At 44.3% G+C, this 17407-nt stretch overlaps 1 protein-coding gene across 12 annotated transcripts in view; it reads left to right on the top strand.

The window, feature by feature from the left end:
* Window positions 1-17407, top strand: part of PTBP3 (polypyrimidine tract binding protein 3) — a 415749-nt gene that overhangs the window by 134466 nt on the left and 263876 nt on the right. Inside the window, exon 1 of one of the 12 annotated variants that reach the window (XM_063914712.1) lies at window positions 54-262. The exons of 8 other annotated variants lie outside the window; for them this stretch is intronic. Coding sequence is in view for 1 of the 4 variants with exons in the window: in XM_063914706.1 (XP_063770776.1) it covers window positions 239-262 (24 nt within the window). In the remaining 3 variants the exon portion in view is untranslated. 3 more of the 12 variants (XM_063914706.1, XM_063914713.1, XM_063914708.1) reach the window with 3 other exon arrangements.

Here is a 17407-nt window from a genome sequence, read left to right as displayed (position 1 = left end):
GTGTCTGCTTACAGGAGAAAGAGTTTCTCTTCAATAATTGATCCATGAGACAATCGGCCGCACGCAGCCCGGGCAGCAGCAGCAGGAGGAGGCAGCCCAGCCAGCAGCTGCTCCTTCCACAGCCAAGCAGCAGGCGTGTTTCTATGGGAGATCATCACTAACCAACCTGTTGAGGGGAGCTGGGTGTTGTTGTCCCCTCCCTCCCATTCATCCGCGCCGCGGTGTGCTGCTGCTGGAAATGACAGCCCTCCTTTGTGTCAGGGTAATTTGTTTATCTGCTGCGTGCAGCTCCCACCGCTTCCTCCTCTCTGCTGCCGCCGCTTCCCCCTCTCTCTCTCCCTGTCTCCTCACGCAGGAGGCCTACATGGCAGCCCGAGCCCCGCAGCACCCACTCCCGCGGCCGCACCTCGCCGCCTCGTCTCATCGCTGCCCCGGGGAGCCGCGGACACGCAACTACTGAAGGTAGCAGTACATAGCGCTACCCCGGCCCCCTGCCCGCAACTTTCCCGCAGCTCTTACTGTCACACACGTAAAGTGACGGGCGTGTGACATACAGTATACGGGTGGCTGACTCCAGAACTTCACTCTCACACACAGCCCGGGGCCGCCGCTGCTGCCCACCTCTTCCGTGCCCCGCCACCGCACACACACGGTCTATGTACTGCATGTACACGTCGTGTATCTAGATCATATACAATATGTGTGTGTGTGCACATTGCTAGTGAAAGTTAGCTTGTTTCCCGTTCCCTCCCAGACATCACCTCCTAAACCTGTTTGGCGGGTGTGACCCTGTTGCTTTATGTTGCAGTGCCAAATCATTTGTTTTGTACACTCATGTAGTGGGAATTAGTGTGATGTTGGTTGTTAAAAACTCTTTCACAGCTCTTTCGGCTTTAATGAAAGTGTCCTGAGGCGTTGTTATGCTATGGAGCGTGGAGAAATACCAGTAACTTATTTGTATCTCTGTTGGTCTCCTATTTATGTGCTCTGTGGATAGAATGACAGGTCTGCGATGACGTCACAGTGGCCGCGGATGATTGCTATAGGCCTAGCCCAGTGTACTCAGGCAATACAATACCTCATAAAGGAAGAAAACAAAAAGTGATCTACAATACAGGGATAGTTGCAGTATGCCTCTGTGTTGTAGCTCCTGTCAGCTTATATTTTATTTATATATATATATATATATATATATATATATATATATATATATATATATATATATATAGTATTTGTTTGATATATTACATGTCGTTCTAATTTATTGACATGTTATAGATTGCATTACACAACAGCAGACACGTTATTATTCATACTCTTGCAGGGAACGTAACTTTTTGTTTGTCCTCTTGTAAATCTTTGTATGGTGTTTTACATGCGTGCTATTTGTTTTAAGCTGAGAAGCCACAATACAAATACAGTATTATTGTTGAAATGGTGCTGACTCACAAGGGACTGTTAGGGTTGCTTTGATGTTTATGTATTTTTGTTTATAATCTTGAGACTAGTTCTAGTCTGTATCACAGTTGTTAGCCAAAGTGGTTATACATGACAAAATGCTACTCTCTCTCTCTTATGGATTATGACACCCCATTTACTATACCATGCAGGTTGGTTTTTGCTACTATTTTAATGAAAAATCTGAAACACATGATACCACTGATTTTCACTTGGAACTTGATATTTATGTACTCTTTTTAGTTAGTGAAATATTGAAACTTCCTGTGATTAGGTTATGTTGTCGCCTGATAGAGACTGGCTTTATGCTCCTGCTGAGTAAGTTAGGGGGAGGTGCTTCCCTGCACATATAGTATAATGACTTGTATGTGTTGTGCTGATTTCTGCCATTTTTCTTTCTTTCATTTGACTACGTTGGTATGACACAGTCAGATCTGAGCAAGTATTAAACTTATGCAACTGGGAGATGTGTGAAACTTGATAAACTAGTTGTTTGCATTTGACACAAACCATAATGATTTGAAACTGTACACTTGTGATACATCATACATACATGCATTATTGCATTTATCATGTACCTGAAGACTGTGCTCAGACACTACAGTAGCACATTTATGGCCTAGACTTTATTTTTTGTTTCGTAAACTGCAAGGGCCAAGCAAATTCCTGATGTGAGATTTTTGTAAAGTTCCTTGTGATGATGATGATGATATAATATCCACGTAACAGTATATGTGGTCGTCTGACCTTCCTGTTTAAGTTATAGCAAGCGAGAGCAGTGAGTTATTGTTTACTAGAAATGCAACATGTTAGTAAAAAAAAAAGGAACCTAAGCTTATGTAAAGTCGTAAAGGAAGGCAACTTGCGTGTCATTCTGTCAGTTTGCAAGCTGATCTGGTATCTGTGGAGGATTAGATCTCAAGGCTATTTCTCTGCAGACATTGGGTCAACACGCTGTATAATTTATCATTTAGATTTCTGTGATTTTATGGTATTCGTACCAAAGAAATCCAAAGGCAACAAACCTAAAAAAGTTTCCCCACATATAAATTAAGGTCATTCATACATATGAAATTGTCTTTTTTATATATATATATATATATATATATATATATATATATATATATATATATATATATATATATATATAAATATAAATAAAGATTGCTGAATTAAAGATTTCTTTATGGAGATATCTTTACTTTGTATAAAACCCAGACCTCCTTACTTCGTCAGGTGAATCTGTGTGATAAGAGAACAGCAGATTGGATTCTCTTTAAACTTAAAACATTTTTCAGAACAACTAAAAATGCAGTGTTAGTGGCCGTTTACACTGGTTTACATGTATTCAGATTAGTATATTGGATTTGGGATACGGTCACCATACCGTCGCTCAAGATGCCGGCAGTCGGAATGTCAACGCTGGAATCTAGAAATGCTGGTGCCGGAATCCCGATCTTTAAGTATGCTGGGTTTGGATCAGGCTGCAGGGGGACAGTTAGGGCCGAAACACCCGGCCGGCTTTAAACCGCTGCCGTGATGTAAAGACACATGCAGCGTAATGGTTGCAGCCGGGTCTCACCACTGGAAGATCCGGCTGCCGGGCCGGCGCCGGGCCGTTTTTGCAGCCAGTAAACCGTGTGTGTGAACGGGAGCTTTCACACACAACTGTTTTTTCTCAAGCCGTGTCTGATGCTGCACATGCGCACAGCATCACACACGGCTCAAAGCCGTCCTGTGTGACAGACTCTGCCGGTTTCTCCCGGATGGCAAAAAGCCGGACAAAGTTTGTCCGGCTTTTTGCCATCCGGGAGAAACCGGCCAGTGTGTTACAGCCCTTAGTTTTGGCTGTGGAGAGGGGGAGGGGGGGGGGTTAGGTTTAGGCTGCGTGGAGGCGGGGGGTAGTGTTAGGCACCATCGGGGAGAGTTGGGGTTGAGCTGCTCGGAGAGTGGGGAGGGGGGGAGGTGTTGTATACTTACCGAACAGGTGTGGGGTTTCTGCGCATTGGGATGCTGCTGTTGGTATAATGACTGCCGGCATACCAAATGCCGAGGTCCCGATACCAACCCATTGGATATGGAACCCATCTCCTTTCTGCTATTCTGTACCCATGTCCCGCCACTCATACTTTCCCCCTTCGAAAAGCAGTTCCTCCAATCTGACAGCTGCACCATCACTTCTACTGCATGCGCATTGAGGAGATGGGACAGATCTTAAATAATTTTATAGTGTGGTTACTGTAAGGAAATGTTCTTTTATAGATATAATGAAAATATGTACATAGTACATTCTCTTTTTTTTTTTTTTTGTTTTTTTTTTTTGTTCCTTTAATAAAAATCCAGGTTTGTAGGGGGCAATTCAGTTTATAACCATGGATTTAGCTTCCTGCTTCGGAGCTAGCCTTGACCTGACGGTTGCATTGCGCTTAAGAACTGCAGCTTAACACTGCTAACCCTGGGTATTATTGCTGGGAAAGGTGGCTGTCCCAGGAATTAATTGAATATCTCTGGGGCATTTAACCCGCTAGATAAAGCTCCACGTATGAATTGAATCACCCCCATAATGTAAATGTTAAATCATGAATTAGGGTCCTAGTCATCATTGTTTCAGGTGTCATTTACGCAATTTTCACCATGTGGGTTACCTCCACTTTGTATCATTTGCCAAAAGACTGGGGAAGAAAAACACATTATTTACTTTCATAGTACTACTAGTTAAAAGCCCGTCCAAATAATGGACACCGGGGCCGGATTATAGGGAGGGAAGGTAGCTACTCACACAGGAGCTGCCGGGTTTCTGGCAGTCCTGCTGCTGTGAGCTGATGCTCTGTCATGCTGAGGGTGTAGCACTAGCCTTTTTGAAATATAGATGATGTATGTATTTCATTGGCAGGCTATAATGATGGTGCACTATATTCACCAGTACTGGCACTTGTAAGCTCACCATTCTCTGCACAGTTCTTGCCCAGTCTGGGGTTAGAGGACATCGGTAGCCACCAGCAGCTGGCCGGAGGGGTCTGAGCATGGCCTGTGCGGGGTGTGGTAGGGTCAGCACAGGACCCAGCCTCTCCACCTGTGCACAGTATATATAAGGCAGTTGAGATGATTATCTGCTTCCTCACATGCATCATCTGCAGCAGGCTGTAACATCTCCCTGCATGTACACTTTAATTCTCATTTGGTCTGTGTGGCAGCCTCCAGTGGCCTCCTGCTCACATAACAGAAGGTTATTGTATATTTCTCTAACGTCCTAGTGGATGCTGGGAACTCCGTAAGGACCATGGGGAATAGCGGGCTCCGAAGGAGGCTGGGCACTCTAGAAAGATCTTAGACTACCTGGTGTGCACTGGCTCCTCCCACTATGACCCTCCTCCAAGCCTCAGTTAGATTTCGTGCCCGGCCGAGGTTGGATGCACACTAGGGGCTCTCCTGAGCTCTTAGAAAGTTATAGTCTTAGAATTTGTTATTTTCAGTGAGACCTGCTGGCAACAGGCTCACTGCAGCGAGGGACTAAGGGGAGAAGAAGCGAACTCGCCTGCTTGCAGCCGGATTGGGCTTCTTAGGCTACTGGACACCATTAGCTCCAGAGGGATCGACCGCAGGCCCAGCCTTGATGTTCGGTCCCGGAGCCGCGCCGCCGTCCCCCTTACAGAGCCAGAAGCAAGAAGATGGTCCGGAAAATCGGCGGCATGAAGACTCTGTCTTCACCAAGGTAGCGCACAGCACTGCAGCTGTGCGCCATTGCTCCTCTCACACACTTCACACTCCGGTCACTGAGGGTGCAGGGCGCTGGGGGGGGCGCCCGGAGGCAGCAATAAAAACACCTTGGCTGGCTAAAATACCTCAATATATGGCCCCAGGGGCTATATATGAGGTAAATACCCCTGCCAGAATTCCATAAAAAACGGGAGAATAGGCCGCGAAAAAGGGGCGGAGCCTATCTCCTCAGCACACTGGCGCCATTTTTCCCTCACAGCTCGGCTGGAGGGAAGCTCCCTGGCTCTTCCCTGCAATTCTACAGTACAGTAAGAGGGAAAAGAGAGGGGGGGCATTAAAATTGGCACTGTATACAGTATATTATATAAAAGCTATTAGGGACATAACTCAGTTAGTCCCTGTATATATATAGCGCTCTGGTGTGTGCTGGCATACTCTTACTCTGTCCCCCCAAAGGGCTTTTGTGGGTCCTGTCCTCGTTTAGAGCATTCCCTGTGTGTCTGCGGTGTGTCGGTACGGCTGTGTCGACATGTTGAATGAGGAGGCTTATATGGTGACAGAACAGAGGCCGATATATATGTGATGTCGCAACCTGTGGGGCCGACACCAGAGTGGATGGATAGGTGAAAGGTATTAACCGACAGTGTCAACTCCTTACATAAAAGGGTGGATGACGTAACAGCTGTGGGACAGCCGGCTTCGCAGCCCGCGCCTGCCCAGGCGTCTCAAAGGCCATCAGGGGCTCAAAAACGCCCGCTCTCTCAGATGGCAGACACAGATGTCGACACGGAGTCTGACTCCAGTGTCGACAAGGTGGAGACATATACACAATCCACTAGGAACATCCGTGACGTGATCCCGGCAATAAAAAATGTGTTATACATTTCTGACTTTAACCCAAGCACCTCTAAAAATGGGTTTTAGGTTTGGGGAGAAAAAACAGGCAGTGTTTTGTTCCCCCATCAGATGAATAAATGAAGTGTGTGAAAGCGTGGGTTCCCCCGTTAAGAAACTGGTAATTTATAAAAAGTTACTGATGGCGTACCCTTTCCCGCCAGGTGGATAAGTTACGCTGGGAGATATCCCCTAGGGTGGATAAGGCGCTCACACGTTTGTCAAAAAAGGTGGCACTGCCGTCTTAGGATACGGCCACTTTAATAGGTACCTGTTGATAAAAAACAGGAGGCTATCCTGAAGTCTGTATTTGCACACTCAGGTACTAGACTGAGACCTGCAGATAGTGCTGCTGCAGCGTGGTCGGTGACCCTGTCAAACAGGGATACTAGTTGGAAAACATAAAAACATATTAAAGACGTCGTCTTATATATGGGGGATGCACAGAGGGATATTTTGCCGGCTGGCATCCAAAATAAATGTAATGTCCATTCTGTCAGGAGGGTATTAGAGACCTGTCACTGGACAGGTGATGCTGACTTAAAAAGCGCATAGAGAGCCTTATAAGGGTGAGGAATTATTTGGGGATGGTCTCTGGGACCTCGTATCCACAGCAACTGCTGGGAAGAAATAATTTTACCTCAGGTTTCCTCACAGACAAAGGTACAGTCCTTTCGGCTTCAGAAAAGCAGGCGGGTCAAATGGCGCTTCCTTTCTGTACAGAGACAAGGGTAGAGGGAAAAAAGCTGCACCAGTCAGCCTGTTCCCAGAATCAAGATTCTTCCCCCGCCTCCTGTGAGGCCACACCATGACGCGGGTGCTCCACAGGTGTAGCCAGGTACGGTGGGGGGCCGTCTCAAAAATTTCAGCAATTAGTGGGCTCGCTCACAGGTGGATCCCTGTTTCTTTCAAGTAGTATTTCAGGGGTACAAGCTGGAATTCGAGATGTCTCCCCCCAGCCGTTTCCTAAAATATGCCTTGCTGACAACTCCCTCAGGCAGGGAGGCTGTGCTAGAGGCAATTAATAAGCGGTATTCCCAGCAGGTAATACTCAAGGTGCCCCTACTTCAACAAGGACGGGGTTACTATTCCACACGGGTTGGGGTACCGAAACCGCATGTTTCGGTGTGACCCATTTTATATTTAAAATCCTTGAACACAAAAATTCAAGTTCAAGATGGAATCGCTCAGGGCGGTTATTCCAAGCCTGGACGAGGGGGATTACATGGTATCCTGGGACATCAAGGATGCTTACCTGCATGTCCCCATTTACCATCCTCGCCAGGAGTACCTCAGATTTGTGGTACAGGATTACCATTACCAAGTCCAGACACTGCCGTTTGGACTGTACATGGCACCGAGGGTGTTTTATCAAGGTAATGGCCGAAATGTTGATACTCCTTCAAAAAAAGGGAGTTGTAATTATCCCGTACTTGGACAATCTCGTTATAAGGGCGAGGTCCAAGGAGCAGTTGGTAGTCGGGGTAGCACTATTTTGGAAAGTGCTACAACAGCTTGGTTGGATTCTAAACAGTCCAAAGTCACAGCTGGTTCCTATGACACGTCTACTGTTCCTGGGGATGGTTCTGGACATAAACCAGAAATAGTGTTTCTCCCGGAGGAGAAAGCCAAGGAGTTGTCATCTCTAGTCAGAGACCTCCTGAAGCCAAAATAGGTAGCGGTGCATCATTGCACGCGAGTCCTGGGAAAAATGGTAGCTTCCTACGAAGCAATCCCATTAGGCAGGTTCCATACAAGAACTTTTCAGAGGGACCTGTTGGACAAGTGGTCCGGATCGCATCTTCCGATGCATAGGCTGATAACCCTGTCTCCAAGGACCAGGGTATCTCTACTGTGGTGGCTGCAGAGTGCCCATCTTCAAGAGGGCCGCAGGTTCGGCATACAGGACTAGGTCCTAGTGACCATGGATTCCAGCCTTTGAGGCTGGGAGGCAGTCACACAGGGAAGAAATTTCCAGGGACTTTGGTCAAGTCAGGTTATTTCCCTACACATAAATATTCTGGACCTGAGGGCCATTTACAATGCCCTGAGGCCGGCAAGGCCTCTGCTTCAAAACCAGCCGGTACTGATCCAATCAGACAACATCACGGCAGTCGCCAATGTAAACCAACAGGGCGGCACAAGAAGCAGGATGGCGATGGCAGAAGCCACAAGGATTCTCCGATAGGCGGAAAATCATGTGTTAGCACTGTCAGCAGTGTTCATTCCCGGAGTGGACAACTGGGAAGCAGATCTTCTCAACAGACACGACCTCCACCCGGGAGAATGGGGACTTCCTCCAGAAGTCTTCCAATAGGATTGTACACCATTGGGAAAGGCCACAGGTGGACATGATGGCGTCCCGCCTCAACAAAAAGCTATAAAAGATATTGCACCGGGTCAAGGGACCCTCAGGCGATAGCTATGGACGCTCTGGTAACACCGTGGGTGTACCAGTCGGTTTATGTGTTCTCCCCTCTGCCTCTCATACCAAAGGTACTGAGAATAATAAGAAGGCGAGGAGTAAGAACGATACTCGTGGATGGCCAAGAAGAGCTTGGTACCCAGAACTTCAAGAATTTATATCAGAGGACCCATGGCCTCTGCCACTCAGACAGGACCTGCGGCAGCAGGGGCCCTGTCTGTTCCAAGACTTACCGCGGCTGCGTTTGTCGGCATGGCGGTTGAACGCCGGATCCTGAAGGAAAAGGGCATTCCGGAGGAAGTCATTCCTACGCTTACTAAAGCCAGGAAAGAGGTTACAGCAACTCATTATCACCGCATATGGCGACAATATGTTGCATGGTGTGAGGCCGAAAGGGCCCCAACAGAGGAATTTCGACTAGGTCGATTTCTGCATTTCCTGCAAGCAGGAGTGACTATGGGCCTTAAATTGGGTTCCATTAAGGTACAGATCTCGGCTCTGTCGATTTTCTTTCAAAAAGAACTAGCTTCAGTACCTGAAGTTCAGACATTTATAAAAGGAGTGCTGCAGAGTCAGCCCCCGTTTGTGCCTCCTGTGGCACCTTGGGATCTCAACGTGGTGTTGAGTTTCTTAAAATCACATTGGTTTGAACCACTAAAAACCGTGGATCTGAAATATCTCACGTGGAAGGTGGTTATGTTATTGGCCTTGGCTTCTGCCAGGCGAGTATCAAAGTTGGCGGCTTTGTCTTGTAAAAGCCCTTATTTGATTTTCCATATGGATAGGGCAGAATTGAGGACTCGTCCCCAGTTTCTCCCAAAGGTGGTGTCAGCGTTTCACCTGAACCAGCCTATTGTGGTGCCTAGGCTACTAGGGACTTGGAGGACTCCAAGTTGCTAGACGTTGTCAGGGCACTGAAAATATATGTTTCCAGAACGGCTAGAGTCAGAAAATCTGACTCGCTGTTTATCCTATATGCACCTAACAAGCTGGGTGCTCCTGCTTCTAAGCAGACTATTGCTCGTTGGATTTGTAGTACAATTCAGCTTGCACATACTGTGGCAGGCCTGCCACAGCCAAAATCTGTCAATGCCCATTCCACAAGGAAGGTGGGCTCATCTTGGGCGGCTGCCCGAGAGGTCTCGGCTTTACAATTTTGCCGAGCAGCTACTTGGTCAGGGGCAAACACGTTTGCAAAAATTCTACAAATTTGATACCCTGGCTGAGGAGGACCTGGAGTTCTCTCATTCAGTGCTGCAGAGTCATCCGCACTCTCCCGCCCGTTTGGGAGCTTTGGTATAATCCCCATGGTCCTTACGGAGTTCCCAGCATCCACTAGGACGTTAGAGAAAATAAGAATTTACTCACCGGTAATTCTATTTCTCGTAGTCCGTAGTGGATGCTGGGCGCCCATCCCAAGTGCGGTTTATCTGCAATACTTGTACATAGTTATGGTTAACTAAATCGGGTTATTGTTGAGCCATCTGTTGAGAGGCTCTATTGTTTCATACTGTTAACTGTGTTTCATATCACGAGTTGTACGGTGTGATTGGTGTGGCTGGTATGAGTCTTACCCGGGATTCAAAATCCTTCCTTATTGTGTACGCTCGTCCGGGCACAGTACCTAACTGAGGCTTGGAGGAGGGTCATAGTGGGAGGAGCCAGTGCACACCAGGTAGTCTAAGATCTTTCTAGAGTGCCCAGCCTCCTTCGGAGCCCGCTATTCCCCATGGTCCTTACGGAGTTCCCAGCATCCACTACGGACTACGAGAAATAGAATTACCGGTGAGTAAATTCTTATTTTATTGTAGTATTGTATTGTGATGTATTGAAGATTTTGAAGGTACTTTCATATACTGCATTGTATTTTCTAGTCACAGCCTCTGACATAAGGAGACAGGTTTGTTTATGACAACATGAAGTAGAGACGATATTGTCAACAGCATTGAAATGGCTTGGACTAATCACAAGATATTCTCTGCCAAGACCCTCTCACAAAAATTGGGGAGAAATTAAATTCTTTTGGGTGCTGTGATAATTAATGGGAGCAATTCAATTGTTCTGAGTGCCCATTAATCATCATGCTTGTCACGCCCAAATAGATGGGGTACCAGTCTAAAGTCCAGCGTGTAAATTTACTAAGGTGGGAGTTTTTAGAACTGGTGATGTTGCTCACAGCAACCAATCAGACTCTACTTAACATTTTTCTAGCTGCTTCTAGAAGATAATAGAATCTGGTTGCTATGGACTACATTACCAGTTCTAAAAAAACTCTCACCTTATTAAATTTACCCTCTGGTTAGGGTGCCCAAGCCACAGACTTGTCGCACATTTCTTCTCACCTCCTGAGGAGACGGCGAGAAGAAATGTGTCCTACCACAGTGGACAAACGGAGCAAAAATTTAATAACTCTATCTGGTGCCATCTACTGGTACCCTAAGCATTTAATTTATGTTTGTGTAACCTACTGAACAAGTTAGCCATAATTTGTTTGTAATTGATTTTGGTCTTCTAGACAACACAATGCGCTATTCGCTTAGGGGAGTGTGCAAACTTGATTCATCTATGTGAATGGCATGTGCTGATGGCTGGTGGGACCAAAGTCCATATGTGGTTTGGTTCAGTTATATCATGGTTTTTTACACCTGGAATGTCTCCCCTCTCTCCCCCCAATGTTTCCTTACCCTAACACCCCCCCCCCTCCCCCGCCTAATCCTGAAACCTCCCAGCAGCCAAATCCTGACCCTTTCTGCTATAGTTACCTTCATGATTCCAATAGGAATGTCAATGGGCACGATTCAATTCGATAACAGTTGAATAGCGCCGGGAATTAGCTCCTGGGGCTGTTCAGTATAGCGCCATGTGACATTCAACAACATGATTTCTTCTCGCGAGCAGAAATCCGGCAAAAGTGCAGACACAATGCTAAATTCTGCCCTTAGCGCAGCAGAAACAGTGTCACGCCGGGCACCTAAGTCGGAGAATGCATGTTCTCCCGACAAAACACCCTGTATAGTCTGGGAAAAATGGTCATTCTCCGACTTACCACTGTGCTGTACTGAATAGCACCGGGAGCTAATTCCCAGCGCAATTCAACTGTCATCAAGTAGAATCGAGCCCAATGACTATCCTTATTGGCAAACCTAATAGATTTCATAAATCTAGTTGAAGTTTAAAATAAGGTTTCACTGGTGGATACGTTTATTTCTGTTTCTCTGTAAATCCTTTAAAAATTATACATGGTGAAATTATTTTGGTAGGGGAAATTTCTGTATAGCACTGTTTGGCACCATGTTTCCAGCATACGAAGTTGGTGTAGAGTTGATACTGGGTTGTCATATAATCGGTCATATCTGTAAGGAAAATGCTTTCTTATGTATATTGATGTGGAAGGTGCTGTTAAACAATCATAGTGTTCATTCTAGCACCCTGCACCTTTCAAATTCTGTGCAGTTCCTCTTTCCTGCTTGGGGTGTCGCTCTCTGCTCTGGTGCTTCTCAGCACACACAGGTCTGTATCACAGCAGTGAGTAACAGATCACAGTGTGCTGAGAAGCACCAGAGCAGAGAGTGACACCCCAGGCAGGAAAGAGGTACTGCACGGATTTTGAAAGGTGCAGGGTGCTAGAATGAACACTACAATCATAACTTTACACACTTTAACGATGACCAAAGGGGAATCCTTTTCAATGCATACAGCTTAATACTGTATATGATTTTATTAACTAGACAATGAGGTTTCCTCATGAAACCTCTGTGGTCCTTAGTTAATTTAAGTGAAACTGATAAAGGCTCCCTAACCGATGCATAGTAACATGGGGGGTAATGCAGACCTAATTATATCAGATAACATACATAAGTAAATAGATGTGAATATCCAGAGGGCGCTCACAATTGATTTGTTTTAATAATAAGATAACATATATAACACACACAAATTATAATAGCTAAAATTGCAGCATATTAGTAGTTGTTAACCATGAATAAAAATGGGGAGATAAAAATTGATGTCCACAAACTCTTTCCTGAATAGGACCAATTGATTAGGTTGATCCAAATAATATTGTTGCACAGATGGTTTGATAAGTTCAAGGTGATATGAGGGTCTGCGCTATGCTTCTACCTCTTGTGACTCACCGCTGTAGAGAGATTAGGATGAGTTGTCCAACCTGCAGTTCATTTAGGGATGCATTTAGCAAACATACCCCACTGGCAGAAGGAGGGAAAAGAGGGAGGGCGAGACCCACAATCATCCTAGATAACCTGCAGCAAAAGTTTCTGTATTGTGCTGTACAGCTCCAGTGGTTGCCGTGGCTTGGTGATGTGCTGTTTGTTGTAACCTCACGTGCGGCCGCTTCGTGGGTGGGCAATGCAAACTGGAGGTAGATGTGCAGGAGAAAAGTCCGTGGCAGGGGTCCCCAATAAAGTACTTGACGCGTTTCTCCGCTGTTTAACAGTAGCGGTTTCTTCACACTGCTTCTGAAGAAACCACTACAATACCCTTCTACCAATGGGGTATGTTTGCGAAATGCATCCCTAAATGAACTGCAGGTTGGACAATTCATCCTAATCTCTCTACTGCGGTGAGTCAGAAGAGGTAGAAGCATAGCGCAGACCCTCATATCACCTTGAACTTATCAAACCATCTGTGCAACAATATTATTTGGTTCAACCTAATCAATTGGTCCTATTCATCAATTTTTATCTCCCCATTTTTATTCATGGTTAATAACTACTAATATGCTGCAATTTTAACTATTATAATTTGTGTGTTATATATGTTATCTTATTATTAAAACAAATGATCAATTGTGAGCGCCCTCTGGATATTCATATCTATTTACTTATGTATGTTATCTGATATAATTATTTCTAAATAAGCTTGACACACATATTATACTTATTTAATTAAACCAAATAGTATTTAATTGATTGGATACCACTGATTGAGCCCGGTTCACTATAAACTACTCAGGTAACGCAGACCTGATCGTAACAGCAAATTTGTTAGCAGTTGGGCAAAACCCTGTGCACTGCAGGGGGGGGGGGGGCAGATATAACATGTGCAGAGAGAGTTAGATTTGGGCGGGGTGTGTTCAAACTGAAATCTAAATTGCAGTGTAAAAATAAAGCATGCAGTATTTACTCTACACAGAAACAAAATAACACACCCAAATCAACTCTCTCTGTACATGTTATATCTGCCTCCCCTGCAGTGCACATGGTTTTGCCCAACTGCTAACAAATTTGCTGCTACGATCAGGTCTGAATTGCCTTCATAGTTTCTGAAGTTGAAAAACGACAATTTGTCCATCGAGTTCAACCTGTTTGTAATCTACACTAATATTTTTAGGACTAATTTTAACTGTGGTAAATGTTAAGCCGTTTTGTCTATTACTCATATCTTTTTTGTATATCACTATAGTGCATGATTTACCCACCATAGCCCTGAATATCCTTATCCTTTAGGGATTTAACTAGCCCATTCTTCAAAGCAATGACCAAGTCCACCATTACTACTCTCTCAGGCAGGAATTCCATATACGTATTGTCCTTACTGTGCAGAAACCTTTCCGTCTCTGTGTGCGAAATCTCCTCTCCTTTAACCTAAGCTGGTGTCCTCTGTGATGATCTTACCAAAAACAAATCCCCCGCTAGCTCTGTATATTGTCCCCTTATATATTTGTAAATGTTAATCATGTCCCCTCTTAATCTCCTTTTTTTTCCAGTTTGAACATGCCTAGCCTAGCAAGCATTTCTTCGTATTCAAGCGTCTCCATCCCCTTAATCAATTTGGTCGCCCGTGTCTGAATCTTTTCTAGTTCCAGGATATCCTTTTTGTAGTATGGTGCCCATAATTGTGCACAGTATTTGAGATGTGGCCTCACTAGCGATTTGTATAATGGGAGTATAACACTCTCATTCCTTGCATTAATTCCCCTTTTTATGCATGCTAATACTTATTGGCTGCATTCCTACTTTGGGTACTGCTGCTAAGTTTATCTATGTGAACACCTAAATCTTTTTCCAATACAGAATCCCCTAGTTTTTCAACATTTTGTAGGTAGGTAGTATTTTTGTTCTTGCTACCGAAGTGCATTATTATTTGTCTGTATTGAACCCCATTCTCCATTTTGCTGCTCATGCTTCCAGTTTAAATAAGTCGTTCTGAAGAGACTCTGCATCCCCCTCCGAGTTTATAACCTTACACTGTTTGGTATCGTCTGCAAAAATGTACACCATGCTCTCTAGACCTTCTTCTAGATCTATGAAAATGTTGAACAGTAGTGGTCAAAGTACAGACCCTTGTGGCACACCACTTAGAACTTTAGTCCATTTCGAAAAAGTTCCATTTACCACCACTCGCTTCTCCCTTTTATCCAACCAATTTCTATCCCAAGTGCATATTGTGTTTCCTAGCCCAATTCTCTTAATTTATAGATTAGTCTCATGTCTGGTACCGCGTCAAAAGCTTTAGCAAAGTCTAAAAATATTACATCCACCTTTTTACTCTGATCTAGGTTCGCACTGTTTCATAAAAGCCTATTAAATTAATATGGCATGATCTATTCTTCACAAATCCATGCTGGTTCCTATTGATAACCTTTATTGGCTTCAAGGAACTCCTGTATTCTATCCCTTAAAATACCGTCTAGTACCTCCCCCACTATAGATGTAAGACTTACTGGTCTATAATTGCCCGGTTCAGATTTACTTCCCTTTTTAAATATCGGCTCTACTTCTGCTATACGCCAGTCTTTGGGAACCATGCCTGATGTAAGTGAGTAATTGAAAATGAAATATAGGGGTCTTGCTAGTTCGGAATGTAGCTCCGTGAGAGCCCTTGGGTGAATTCCGTTGGGACCAGGCGACTTATTAATCTTAATTTTTTTTTAACCGGTCATAGACTTCTTCCTCACTTTAAATAAGCATTTAGCAGTGGGACATTATCATTGCTTAGGTTATGCATTAATCCCTTTATCTGGTCCTGTCTTGTGAATACAGATGCGAAAAACTAGTTTTTCCGCTATGTCATTATCTTTGATTAGGATGACCAATTTACCTTGTGGATCTTTCCGTGCAGGGTATAGCATACTACTACACAAGTGTCAGTTTTCTCATACATACATTTGGCCCTTGTGTGGCTCCCTCCCACAGTATTAACATTCGTAGTGCGCCCAACATGGCTACCTCATCTGGTACGCTTGTGGGTGGGATGAAAACTACATGGACCTGACTGTTTTGTTGGGACCCTACTTTGAGCGTTAGGACACCGCAATCAGTTTGTGTCATCTCTTCTAGGGGTAGACTATTCCACTCAGAGTAATCCTATGGTAGCCCTAGATTGCTGCCTCACCTGGTACCTGTGAGTGTGGAATTCACAACTCGTGGAAGTTATTACTCAAAATGTCTACACCAATCCTGCATTATGCTTACTGTGTGCTCTAGGTTTTCTTTTTTTGTGTTTGTGCAGCTTGTCTATCACTGTATTCCTTAATTCTTCTGTATTATGTGCATTGTTTTTGTAAAGCGCCTTGAGTCCTGCTGGAGAAAGAGCACAATATAAATAAAATTATAATTATTATTGTTGTTATTATAATAATAAGAATCACATCCAGAATACGAGGCAGGTATATACACAGGATGAATGACTATGATAATGGCTCCAGCAACTTGTGTAAACTGCAGTGATGTGTGGAGTCTGTACTACAGCCCCGACGCCTTCATAAATGACATGTAGAGTGACCACTTCTGACAACAGTTCATTGATTGCTCCGTTCCAGGAGAATATATGATAGTAGGGTAATTAAACAAATTACATTGGGGATTTCAGTGTCCTGTATTCTCCAGTAACTTATGCACAATACTGCTGAGTCTCGCTCCTGCTGTACCAACATTATCAGTACTCCTCGCCTATCACCTGTACTGTACCACTTCACTACTGACATTATTAGTATTGGGTGTTGCACTCAAAGATCAGTCTCTGAACCACTGACAAGTATCCAACAGAACTTTATTGCTGATTGTGATGCTAGCTCTGGCGTTCTACTCATGATTTCACTGTCCTATATTTTCCAGAAACTAATGCAAAATCTTACCCCTGCTTTATACATTTTATTAGTACTCATCACCTTTTTGAAGCTGGAATTAGTCGACTCATGTCTTCCAAATCCACCCCAAATTGTCTGATTCCACACCCCTGCTAAATGTGCAAATAGATTACTGAATAAGTCTTAATGAGATTGTCCTGTAGCTTGCATGTAGGTCTGGAACATACTTGCTCATTACCATCATGGTATGTATATTGTGTGCAGGTATCAAATTGCTATTACAGGATTTCCAGAGGAAAAACAGTCATGTATAAATAATACCCAATGATATCAGATATCATGTTATATACTTCCCTGTTCATTACTCGCGATCTTACTTGAGGCTCCTCCTATGTGTCTGGCCTCAGGAAGCACTGCGCTGGCATTTGCACTACATTTTGCATTTGAAAAGGCAATTAAAATTGTGTGTGTGTGTATGTATGGATGTATGTATGTATGTATATGTGTATATATTATATAATATACATACATACGCAGACGACATGGCCAGCGGGGAACGCAGGAGGGGCACTTTGCCAATGGGGGGGTAAGTCACACTTTCTATTTAAACACTGTCACTATTGTTTTGCACTTATCCTGACGAAAGGGGAGACCCCGAAACGTTGATTTGCATGAATACACGTTTGTTTTGTTTAAAAGCCACAGAATGCCACCTCATCCTTTCTACGGAGTACACACACACACACACACACACACACACACACACACACACACACACACACATACACATATACACATACATGCATGCATGCATCCATGCATGTCTGACAAGATAGTAAATTATGTGGTAATGTATATACCCT

The sequence above is a fragment of the Pseudophryne corroboree genome, chromosome 1 (genome assembly GCF_028390025.1).
Source record: "Pseudophryne corroboree isolate aPseCor3 chromosome 1, aPseCor3.hap2, whole genome shotgun sequence".
In the NCBI taxonomy this organism is placed as follows: domain Eukaryota; kingdom Metazoa; phylum Chordata; class Amphibia; order Anura; family Myobatrachidae; genus Pseudophryne; species Pseudophryne corroboree.
Note: the sequence above shows the minus strand (reverse complement) of the source record. Positions and strands in the feature narration are given on the sequence as shown.